Source organism: Bubalus kerabau, chromosome 1 (genome assembly GCF_029407905.1).
Source record: "Bubalus kerabau isolate K-KA32 ecotype Philippines breed swamp buffalo chromosome 1, PCC_UOA_SB_1v2, whole genome shotgun sequence".
Classification (NCBI taxonomy): domain Eukaryota; kingdom Metazoa; phylum Chordata; class Mammalia; order Artiodactyla; family Bovidae; genus Bubalus; species Bubalus kerabau.
In genome coordinates, this window is record NC_073624.1 from 230,720,936 (window position 1) to 230,733,205 (window position 12,270).

General features: G+C 46.1%; 1 protein-coding gene across 7 annotated transcripts in view; it reads left to right on the forward strand.

Annotated features, from left to right (window-relative positions):
* NDST1 (N-deacetylase and N-sulfotransferase 1) overlaps positions 1 to 12,270 on the forward strand; it is an 84,505-nt gene that overhangs the window by 51,960 nt on the left and 20,275 nt on the right. For all 7 annotated transcript variants that reach the window (XM_055558654.1, XM_055558633.1, XM_055558669.1 and 4 more), the window contains 4 exons: positions 7,800 to 7,954; positions 8,610 to 8,795; positions 10,549 to 10,677; positions 11,501 to 11,683. In XM_055558654.1, coding sequence (XP_055414629.1) covers positions 7,800 to 7,954; positions 8,610 to 8,795; positions 10,549 to 10,677; positions 11,501 to 11,683 — 653 coding nt within the window. The remainder of the gene's footprint in view (positions 1 to 7,799; positions 7,955 to 8,609; positions 8,796 to 10,548; positions 10,678 to 11,500; positions 11,684 to 12,270) is intronic.

Genomic DNA, 12,270 nt, shown 5'->3' on the forward strand with positions numbered 1-12,270 from the left:
CTTGCCTGGAGACGACTGAAGCGACTCAGCAGCAGCAGCAGCTGGATATATGTCTTTGAGTGGGATTGCTGGCTCATATGTAGTTCTGTATACAGATTTTTAAGGAACCTGAATATTCTTCTCCATCATGGTTGTATCCATTTACATTCACAGCAGTAGTGTAGGAGAGATCCCTTTACTCCTCACCCTCTCCAGCATTTATTGTTTGTAGATTTTTTGATGATGGTCGTTCTTTTTTTTTTTTTTTTTTTACCTTTTTATTTTGTATTGGAGTGTAGCTGAATAGCAATGTGATAGTTTCAGGTGGCTAGCAAAGGGACTCGGCCATACATATAAATGTGTGCATTCTCCCCAAACTCCCCTCCCATCCAGGCTGACATGTAACACTGAGCAGAGTTCCATGTGCTACATTATAGGTCCTTGCTGGTTATCCATTTAAACTATAGCAGCGTGTGCTTGTCTATCCCAAACTAGTCATACCCTCTATCCTTCCCGCCTGGGAGTTACAGGTTCATTCTCTCAAGCCTGTGATTCGGTTTCTGTTTTGTAAATGAATTCATTTGTATCATTTCTTTCTAGATTCCACATACAACAGATGTTATATGATACTTCTCCTGTGTGTTACTTACTGTATGACAGCCTCTAGTTCCATCCGTGTTGCTGCAAATGGCATTGTTTCATTCTTTTTAATGGCTGAGTAGTATTTAATTGTACATGTACCACATCTTCTTTATCCTCTGCCAGTGAACGTTTAGGTGGCTTCCATGTTTGGGCTGTTGTAACAGTGCTGCAGTGAACGGTGCAGCGCATCTGTCTTTTAGAATACTGTTTCTTTTCCGGACATATGCCCTGGAGTGGGACTGCTGGATCATATCGTACATAGTTCTTTTTTTTTTTTTTTTAATTTAATTTAATTTTTTAAACTTTACATAACTGTATTAGTTTTGCCAAATATCAAAATGAATCCGCCACAGGTATACATGTGTTCCCCATCCTGAACCCTCCTCCCTCCCCATTCCATCCCTCTGGGTCGTCCCAGTGCACCAGCCCCAAGCATCCAGTATTGTGCATCGAACCTGGACTGGCAACTCATTTCATACATGATATTTTACATGTTTCAATGCCATTCTCCCACATCTTCCCCGTACATAGTTCTATACATAGTTTTTTAAGGAACCTCTATATTCTTCTTCATCATGGTTGTACCCATTCACATTCCCACCTGTAGTGCAGGTAAGGTCTCTTTTCTCCGCATCCTCTCCAGCATTTATTGTTTGTAGATTTTTTGATGATAGCCATTCTGATCCATGTGAGGTTGTATCTCATTATAGTTTTGATTTCCATCAGTCAGTTATATTCTGCATCTTTTATGTGCTCTGGGCCACTTGTATTTCTTTTCTAGAGAAATGTTTTTTTTTAGTTTTTTGCTAATTTTTAAATTGTGTTGTCGACATCTTTTACCTATTCTGGATATTAATCCCATAATCAGTCTGTGGGTTTGCAAACATTTTTTGCTATTCTCCTGCTTGTCTTTTCACTCTTTTGAGAATGTCCTGTGATGCATGAAGGTTAATTTTTTTGAAAGCCAGTGTATCTATTTTTCATTGTTTTCTGTATTTTTGGTATCATATTTAATGAACTCGGAACAAAGCCAAGGTCATGGAGATGTTCACGTATGTTTTTCCTACATAACTGTAGGTTCAGTTCAGTTCCATTGTTCAGTCGTGTCCGACTCTTTGTGACCCCATGAACCGAGCACGCCAGGCCTCCCTGTCCATCACCAACTGTCGGGAGTCTACTCAAACCCATTTCCATTGAGTCGGTGATGCCATCCAACTATCTCATCCTCTGTCATCCCCTTCTCCTCCTGCCCTCAATCTTTCCCAGCATCAGGGTCTTTTCAAGTGAGTCAGCTCTTCACATCAGGTGGCCAAAGTATTAGAGTTTCAGCTTCAACATTAGTCCTTCCAGTGAACACCCAGGACTGATCTCCTTTAGGATGGACTGGTTGGATCTCCTTGCAGTCCAAGGGACTCTCAAGAGTCTTCTCCAACACCACAGTTCAAAAGCATCCATTCTTCAGCCCTCAGCTTTCTTTATAGTCCAACTCTCACATCCCTACATGACCACTGGAAAAACCATAGCCTTGACTAGACGGACCTTTATTGACAAAGTAATGTCTCTGCTTTTGAATATGCTGTCTAAGTTGGTCATAACTTTCCTTCCAAGGAGTAAGCGTCTTTTAATTTCATGGCCACAATCACCATCTGCAGTGATTTTGGAGCCCCCAAAAATAAAGTCAGCCACTGTTTCCACTGTTTCCCATTCTATTTGCCATGAAGTGATGGGACTGGATGCCATGATCTTAGTTTTCTGAATGTTGAGCTTTAAGCCAATGTTTTCACTCTCCTCTTTCACTTTCATCAAGAAGCTCTTTAGTTCCTGTTCGCTTTCTGCCATTAGGGTCATGTCATCTGTGTATCTGAGGTTATTGGTATAGCTCCTGTCAATCTTGATTCCAGCTTGTGCTTCATCCAGCCTGGTATTTCACATGATATACTGTGCATATAAGTTAAAACCAGAGTGATGATATTCAGCCTTGTTGTACTCCCTTGCCAATTTTGAACCAGTCTGTTGTTCCATGTTTGGTTCTAACTATTGCCTCTTCACCTGCACACAGGCTTCTCAGGAGGCAGGTAAGTTGGTCTGGTATTCCCATCTCTCTAAGTGTTTTCCATGATAGGTTTGTTTTCTATATCTGTGACTCTAATTCTGTTTGTAAATAAGTTCATTTGTATCAACTTCTTAGATTTTGCCTATAAAGTGATATCGATAGGTACTTGTCATTTCTGTTTGACTTAATCACTGACTATCAGAATCTCTTGGTTTATTCATGTTGCTGCAAATGATATTATTTTGCTCATTTTTACTGCTGGGTAATACTCCATTGTATATATGCACCACTTCTTCTTTACCCATTGGTCTGTTGATAAGTTGCTTCCACGTCTTGGCTGTTGTAAACAGTGCTGCAGTGAACCCTGGGGTGCATGTATCTTTTGAATAATGGTTTTCTCTGGAATATGGCCTGGAGTGTTATTGCTGGATCATGTGGTATTAATAATTCTGTATATAGTTTTTTAAGAAACCTCTGTATTCTTCTTCATCATGGTTGTACCCATTTATATTCTCACCAATAGTATAGGAGCATTCCCTTTTCTCTGCACCCTTTCTAGCCTTGATTTTTTGTAGATATTTTAATGATGGCCATTCTGACCTTGTTGTTGTTCAGTTGCTCAGTCGTGTCCAGCCCTTTGCAGCACACCAGGCTTCCCTGTACCTCACTGTCTGCTGGAGTTTACTCAAACTCATGTCCATTGAGTCAAGGAAGCCATCCAACCATCTCATCTTCTGTTGCCCCCTTCTCTTCCTGCCCTCAGTCTTTCCCAGCATCAGGGTCTTTTCCAGTGAGTCAGTGGTTCACATCAGGTGGCCAAAGTACTCGAGCTTCAGCATCAGTCCTTCCAGGAAATAACGAAGGTTGATTTCCTTTAGGGTTGACTCGTTTGATCTCCTTGCTGTCCAAGGGACTTTCAAGAGTCTTCTCTAGCACCATAGTTCGAATGCATCAATTCTTTGGCCCTCAGCTTTCTTTATGGTCTAAATCTCATATCCGTACATGACTACTGGAAAAACCATAGATTTGACCAGATGTACCTTTGTTGGCAAAGTGATGTCTGTGCTTTTTAATACAGTGTCTAGGTATCATAGCTTTTCTTCCAAGGAGCAGGCATCTTTTAATTCATGGCTGCAGTCAACATCCACAGTGATTTTGGAGCCCACGAAAATAAAATCTGTCATTGTTTCCATCCCCTCCCCCCCCCATCTATTTGCCATAAAGTGATGGGACTGGATGCCATGTTCTTTGTTTCTTTTGGTCTTGAGTTTTAAACCAGTTTTTCACATTCCTCTTTCACCTTCATCAACAGGCTCTTTATTTAGTTCCTCCTTGCTTTCTGCCGTTAGGGTGGTGTTACTGCATATCTGAGGTTACTGATATGCAATGTTACCGGCAATGTTGATTCCAACTTGTGCTTCATCCAGCCTGGCATTTCACATGATGTACTCCGCATATAAGTTAAATAAACAGGGTGACAGTATGCAGCCTTGACGTACTCCTTTCTCAATTTTGAACTAGTCTGTTGTTCCATGTCCAGTTCTCACTGTTGCTTCATGACCTGCATACAGGTTTCTCAGGAGGCAGGTAAGGTGGTCTGGCATTTCTGTCTCTTTTAGAATTTTCCACAATTTTTTGGACCCACAGTCAAAGGGTTTACTGTAGTCAATGAAGTAGAAGTAGATGTTTTTCTGGAATTCCCTTTCTTTTTCTGTAATCTAATGGATATTGGAAATTTGATCTCTGGTTTCTCTGCCTTTTCTAAATCCAGCTTGTACATCTGGAATTTCTTGGTTCACATACTGTTGAAGCCTAGCTTGCAGGATTTTGAGCATTACCTTTTAGCATGTGAAATGAGTATAATTGTGTGGTAGTTTGAACATATTCTGGCATTGCCCTTCTTTGAGATTGGAATGAAAAATGACTTTTTCCAGTCCTGTGACCTCTGCCGAATGTCCCAAATTTGTTGGCATATTGAGTGCAGTGCTTTAACAGCATCATCTTTTAGAATTTTAAATAGTTCACCTGGAATTCCATCACCTCCACTAGCTTTGTTTGTAATAATGCTTCCTAAGACCCTTCCTAAAAGAGTCTGTTGTAAATAGCATGTGTGTATATGGGTCTTATTTTTGTATCCAGCCAATTTATGTCTTTTGGTTTGAGCATTTAATCCTTTTACATTTAAGGAAATTATCAATATGTATGCTCTTAATGCCATTTTGTTAGTTGTTAGTTAGATTTATTTCTAAAGATTTTTTTTCTTCCTTTGCTCTTTTGTTCTTTTCTCTTGTGATTTAATGTTTATCTTTACTGTTGTGTTTGGATTACTTTTCCTTTTTTGTGTCTGTATCTTTTGTAGATTTTGTGTGTGTGTGTGTGTGTGTGTGATTTCCCTGAGGTTTTGATATAGTAGTCTACATATGCACAAGATTGTTTTAAGTTGTTGGTCTCTTACTTGCCAGTATTCATTCGTACTCTCCTCTTTCCTAGATTTATGGTTTAGTATCAGATTTGTGTATGAATGATTTCCTCCCTTTTGTTTGCCTTTACAGTGAGCTTTCCCATTTTGTACTTTTCCTGATTCTCATCATCCGCCCTTTATTTTCTGCCTAAAGAAGTCCCTTTAAGATTTGTTGTAAGGCTGGTTTGGTGGTACTGAATTCTCTTAGCTTATGCCTGTCTGCAAAGCTTTTGATTTCTCCATTGAATTTGAATGAAAGCTTTGCTGGATAGAGTGTTCTTGGCTGTGGATGTCTCCCTTTATCACTTTAAGTATATTGTGCCAGCCCTTCTGGCCCCCAGAGTTTCTGCTGAAAAATCAGCTGATAACTCTGGGGGACTTCCCTTGTATGTTATTTGTTGCCTTTTGTTTTCAATGTTTTTTTGTCTTTAATTTTTGTCTGTTTTATTAATATGTGTTGGGGGGTTATTCAAAAGCAGAGACATTACTTTGCCAACAAAGGTCCGTCTAGTGAAGGCTATGGTTTTTCCTGTGGTCATGTATGGATGTGAGAGTTGGACTGTGAAGAAGGCTGAGCGCCGAAGAATTGATGCTTTTGAACTGTGGTGTTGGAGAAGACTCTTGAGAGTCCCTTGGACTGCAAGGAGATCCAACCAGTCCATTCTGAAGGAAATCAGCCCTGGGATTTCTTTGGAAGGAATGATGCTAAAGCTGAAACTCCAGTACTTTGGCCACCTCATGTGAAGAGTTGACTCATTGAAAAGACTCTGATGCTGGGAGGGATTGGGGGCAGGAGGAGAAGGGGACGACAGAGGATGAGATGGCTGGATGGCATCACTGACTCGATGGACATGAGTCTGAGTGAACTCCGGGAGTTGGTGATGGACAGGGAGGCCTGGCGTGCTGCGATTCATGGGGTCGCAAAGAGTCGGACACAACTGAGCGACTGAACTGAACTGGGGGGTTTATGGTCCTCCTTGAGTTTATGTTGTATGGGATTCTTTCTGGACTTGGGTGATTATTTTCTCATGTTAGGAGACTTCTCAGCTATAGTCTCTTCATATATTCTCAGTCCCTTTCTCTCTCTCTCCTCCTTCGGGACCCTATAAAGCGAATTTTGGTGTATTTAATATTATCCCAGAGATTTCTGAGACTGTCCTCATTTCTTTATTTTTTTCTTTATTCTGTTCCATGGCCGTGATTTCTATCATTTTGTCTTTCCGTTCACTTCTTCTGACTCAGTTATTCTGCTATTGATTTCTTCTAGTGTATTTTTCATTCCAATTATTGTATTGTTTTCATCTCTGTTTGTTCTTTAAATCTTCTAGCTCTTTGTTAAACATCTTTTGTATTTTAATTATCTATGCCTCCATTCTTTTTCCGAGATTTTGAATCATGCTTACTATTGTTACTCTAAATTCTTATTCCTTGGTGGCTCAGAGTAAAGTATCTGCCCACAATGAGGGAGACTTGGGTTTGATCCCGGGGTTGGGAAGATCCCCTGGAGAAGGAAATGAAAACCCTCTCTAGTATTCTTGCCTGGAGAATTCCATGGACAGAGGAGCCTGACAGGCTACAGTCCATGGGGTGGCAAAGAGTCAGGCAAGGTTGAGCAGCCTCACACTTCAGCATCTTTAAATTCTTCTTCAGGTTGGTTGCCTATCTCCACTTCATTTAGTTGTTCTTATGGGGTTTTATCCTGTTCTTTGCCTGGAATGAGTTTCTTTTCATGTCTTAAGGGTTGAGGTTGAAGGCTGAGGGCTGTCTGGTTCATACTTGCCCTCCTCTTGGTGACTTTCCCTCATTCCTCACCTGCTACCCTTCAGGACTGGGCAGGAGGGAAGAGCCCATGAGTGGTCATCTGTAGTGAGTATTCACTTGAGCTGCTACCTGCTTGGGCCACAGTGAGGACAGCCTCTCTTAAATCCTAGGCAAAGCCTCCTAGTCTGCAGCTCTGGAAGGAAAGTCTGCAGCTTAGCGCCAAAGCCGAAGAAGAGCAACACTGGGTTGTTTGTCAGCATTTTTATGTTCTTAACCCTTAACAGGGCTTTTCCCGGCTGGTACTAGTGGTATAGAATCTGCCTGCCCGTGCAGGAGACACAAGAGAGGCAGGTTCCACCCCTTGGAGTAGGAAATGGCAACCTGCTCTAGTATTCTTGCCTGGAAAATTCCATGGAGAGAGGAGCCTGGCAGGCTGCAGTCCATTGGGTTGCAAAGAGTCAGACATGGCTGAGCCACACACACACAACCCTTAGCATATCAGAGGTAGTTGTGGTGATACACACAAGACAGCTTAAACATCCTGTGTATATGTATATACAAGAAACATCTGTAAGTTAGTAAGTAAAAGATAGCCCAACAGAAAAACAGGAATAAAATCACAGCAAGCAAGTCAGAGCTAGAGGAAACCCTTGGGATCATTGTGTCTGAACTGCACATTGCATAGACAGACCTTGAGGGCCCAAATACGGGGAGAACTTGGCCGAAGTCATCCACTCACTCAAGGCCACATGGTTCCAGGACCTGGGCTGGGGCTCTGTCTGTGCTGCCCTGTAGCTCATAGAACTGCTCTGAGCAACTTTTGGGTGGGACGTGGCCTTCCACGCCCACCCCTGGGCCTTGAGGCAGGTGGGCTGGGCTGAGCGGCCTGTGCTTGGGCTATAGGTACTGATGCTGAGGATGCGGGGGATGACCTGCTACTATCATACGTGAAGGAGTTCTGGTGGTTCCCCCACATGTGGAGCCACATGCAGCCCCACCTTTTCCACAACCAGTCTGTGCTGGCTGAGCAGATGGCCCTGAACAAGAAGTTCGCTGTCGTGAGTAAGATTCCCTACAGGGCAGAGCCGGGTGGGCTTGGGGCTGGACTGGGGGTCAGAACTGCTGGCCTCCCGCTGCTTTTGCAGTTCCATGTGACAGCTTTTTATTAACATTTTTATAGCCACTGTCTCTTTGAAGACTCATTGATACCCAAGAGCCCAGTATCTCGATAGCATCATTTTAGATAAGAAACGGAAGCTCGGGGAGGCCACCCCAGCTTATAAGAGGTCTAACCAGAACTTAAACCCAGGACTGTTGGCTTCCAGAGCCCAAGCTCTTGTCTTGGGCTAGACTAGGAGCCCTGGTCAGCTCCAGGAGGTGCCCAGCAAGGAGAGAATAAGGCCTGGTGCTGGTGCCCCTGAGCTACCAGCCAGTCATAGTGACCACGAAGGCAGAAGGGTGCCCATCCTTGCTCCTCACTCCTGGAGCAGGAGGAAGTGAGCGCTGGGCTGAGAGCTCAAGCCCCGGCTCGGCCGGTTTCCTCCAAAACTCTGGGCCCTGAGCCTCAGCTTCCCCATCTGCACCTCGAGGTCTCGGACCTGCCGCCTTTCCTTGCCTAGTCTCTGATTTCTCTCCCCTGCCCTACAAAGGGGAAGTGAGGCCCGGAGGAGCAGGAACCCTGTGCTCACCCTGCCCTGGCCCTCCTCTCCCCAGGAGCACGGCATTCCCACAGACATGGGGTACGCGGTGGCACCCCACCACTCGGGCGTGTACCCTGTGCACGTGCAGCTCTACGAGGCTTGGAAGCAGGTGTGGAACATCCGCGTGACCAGCACAGAGGAGTACCCTCACCTGAAGCCAGCCCGCTACCGTCGTGGTTTCATCCACAACGGCATCATGGTGAGTGCGGCCTGGAGCCTGAGAGGCAGGACTTTGGGGACCTGGTTAGGGGTTTCTGCTGTCCCCTCTGTCACCTGAGGCTCTCTATCCCAGGGAGGGAGGAGGCCAGTCTGCCTCTTTAGTGAGCGACTCTTATGCTTTTGTGACAGGATCAGGTGGATGAACATTTTTTAAGAGGCCTCTGGTGAGGCCCTGGGACAGGCCTCTGTCTCATCCATTTGTTGGCTTAGGTGAAATGTATCTGTCCCTTTTTTACATACTGGGAATACTGAAATGCACAAAGTCAACAGAAGTCCCCACCTTTGTAGACCTGACATTCTAGTGACAGGAGACAGTGCATTCATAACTGTGTAAAGTATATAATGGTCAGATGGTATAAGTGCTGTGGAGAAGAATCAAGCAGGGGGATGGAGACGGTGTGCTCAGAAGAGGAGAGGGCTTGCCAGGTGGTGCTAGTAGTAAAGAACCTACCTGCCAGTGCAGGGAGACGTCAGAGGCATGGCTGTGATCCCTGAGTCAGAAAGATCCCTGGAGGAGGGCCTGGCAGGCCAGTCCGGTATTCTTGTCTGGATAATCCCATGGACAGAGGAGCCTGGAGGGCTGTGGTCCATAGGAATTGCAGAGTCGGACATGACTGAAACGACTTAGCATGCGTGCGGCAAGAGGAGAAACTTAAACAAGATGGTTAGGGAGAGCCTTTCGGGGATGGAGCCATGCTGCTACATAAGGAAGAGCATGCATGGCAGAGAAAACACGTGCAAAGGCCCTGAGGCAGGCTTGTGCAGGTGGTTTTGAGGACCAACTAGCAGGCGACTGTGGCTGGAAGACAAGTTGGGAGGTGGCAGGAGATGAGGTCAGAAGGGTGATTGGTGGACCAGGTCATGTAGGGCAATATAATACCCCTGGATGGACTTCAGCTTTTAGTCTGGTGGGAGGGTTTTGAATGGAGTTCTCTGATGACTTGACTCATGTATTAAAAGGATTTCTATCATTCTGGCTGCTAGGGGATAAAGTGGGGAGCAGGTGGAGGCTGCTGCAGTCTTCCGGTTGAGGTACAGTGGATGGCCCAGGGTGCAGTGCTGGAATGTGATCAGATTCTGGACTTATTTAGTAGTTAGAGCATACAGGAACTGCTGATGAGTTGGATATAGCATATAAGAGAGAGAAAGATTATTCCCAGTTTTTGACCTCAGCCGCTGGAGTGGCTGGATAGTTCTCATCAGTCCAGATGGGCAGCTATGGGAGAGCCAGAGTCACACCTCCATCCATCTGTCCACTGACCTCCTCCTTTCAGGCATTCCTACTGACTCTGGGGATGAAGGTGGTGACGGAGAGGGTGGATCACATAAGAAACAGCTAAATCAGTGCACAACCAAGAGTGCCATGAGGCAAGTGCTAAAGCCAGGAAAGGAGTCACAGAGCGTGCCTGGGGATGCTGCTCTAGAGAGGGAAGGGGCCCTTGCTGGGCATACAGGCCAGGTTGCCAGAAAGAGTCTCCCTTGCCAGTCCCTATTACCTTGGAGTCTGCTCATTTTGTACAGAGAAATATGAAAAGTATTTACGTATGTAAACGGGCGAGGCTGGGTGGGCTCACTTGGGGGACTGTCACAGGCGGCAGACGTTCTTTGGTGCGGAAGACCCCCAAGGGTGGGGGCCGTGTGGTCACACAGAAGGCTGCCTCTCTGAGGACACACCCTGCCTGCCACCATGCGGACCTGGAGAAACCATAGCTCCTCTCCCGCCCCATCCCTAGGTCCTCCCGCGGCAGACCTGCGGCCTCTTCACACACACCATCTTCTACAACGAGTACCCGGGTGGCTCCAGTGAGCTGGACAAGATCATCAATGGAGGCGAGCTCTTCCTGACCGTGCTCCTGAACCCTGTGAGTGCTCCCCAGCCCTTGGCTGGCGGTGAGGAGGGGCTGCCGGCCCGCCATCCCTGGGGGAGGGCAGGAACAGGTGTGCAGCTGGGAGTTAGAAAGCCCGCCTTCCAGCCCTGGCTCTGCCCCCACTTGCTGTGCGACCTTGGCAGAGAATCTGAGCAGTCTTAGTTTCCTTCTATCATCTTGCATTTCTGTACAGTAGTGTTGGCATTTTTGTCCATGTTCTTTTTCCAATCCTTGTGTGTATAAATATATAAATATTGCGTATTAACATACATAATAAACTGAGTATGTTAAACTATATATCACTATCTATCTGTATACATTTATATATATGTACTGATATATATATAGATTAAAAGGCGCTCGCTATAGATGTAGAGTGCATTTTAAACTTTTCACTTCTTTTCCTGGGCCTCTCTTTCCTTATCTGTAAAATGGAAATAATCGTCCGTGCTTTGATAATGTTAGATAGATATCAAATGGTGGTGGTATCAGCTTTGAGGGGTAACCGTGTATTCCTCATGGTTCATGTACCCCCTCACCTTCCTGCCAAAAAAGTACAAAAGAGCATCCACGTGTCTGCACAGGAGGTCTGCTTCCCTTTTGGGGCTGCTGTGCTTGGTGTCAGACTGGATTCACCTGGTGCATGTAGTCCGAGGTCACATGGCAAGTTTACTGATGGCCCCAGTGAACCGTGGACTGGTCATCGAGTGGCACCATAAGCTTAAGCAAGGCCAGCGGGTCAGAAGTGGGGGTGAAGGTAGTGAAGGAGGCTCAGAGGCTGACAGCCCCTGCTTCCCATCTTCCCTCCCTGGAGCAGATCAGCATCTTTATGACACACCTATCCAACTACGGGAATGACCGCCTGGGCCTGTACACCTTCAAGCACCTGGTGCGCTTCCTGCACTCCTGGACCAACCTTCGGCTGCAGACGCTTCCCCCGGTGCAGCTGGCCCAGAAGTACTTCCAGATCTTCTCCGAGGAGAAGGACCCGCTCTGGCAGGTTAGTGGGGCTGATAGTCTGGATGCCTCGCTGCAGGGAGGGAAGGCCCACCACCCACAGGCCTGCGCTCCAGGCATAGGCTCAGGGACTCGGTCCTCAGGCCCTCATACTCGGGTACACTTGCTCACCAGGGGTACACTTGCTCACCGGGCGTGCACTTGCTCACCAGGGGTACACTTGCTCACCGGGCGTACACTTGCTCACCAGCGGGGGCGCTGTTACTTGTTCTTGTGCACACGAGACCTCCCATGCAGAACCTATGTGAATGCACACTCACACACATCCTGTGAAAAACAGCATCGTAGAACTTCTCACTCCAGCAGGCTCTGAGCCTGGGAAAGGGAAAGTCAGAGAGCTTAAGGGACAGTCCTTTGGGAAGTCTGCCCCAGTGTTCAGTTGCTTAGTCGTGTCCAACTCTTTGCAACCCCATGGACTGTGGCACGCCAGGCTTCCCTGTCCTTCGCTGTCTCCTGGAATTTGCTCAAACTCATGTCCATTGAGTCAATGGATGATGCCTTCGAACCATCTCATTCTCTGTCGCCCCCTTCTCCTCCTGCCCTCAATCTTTCCCACCATCAGGGCCTTTT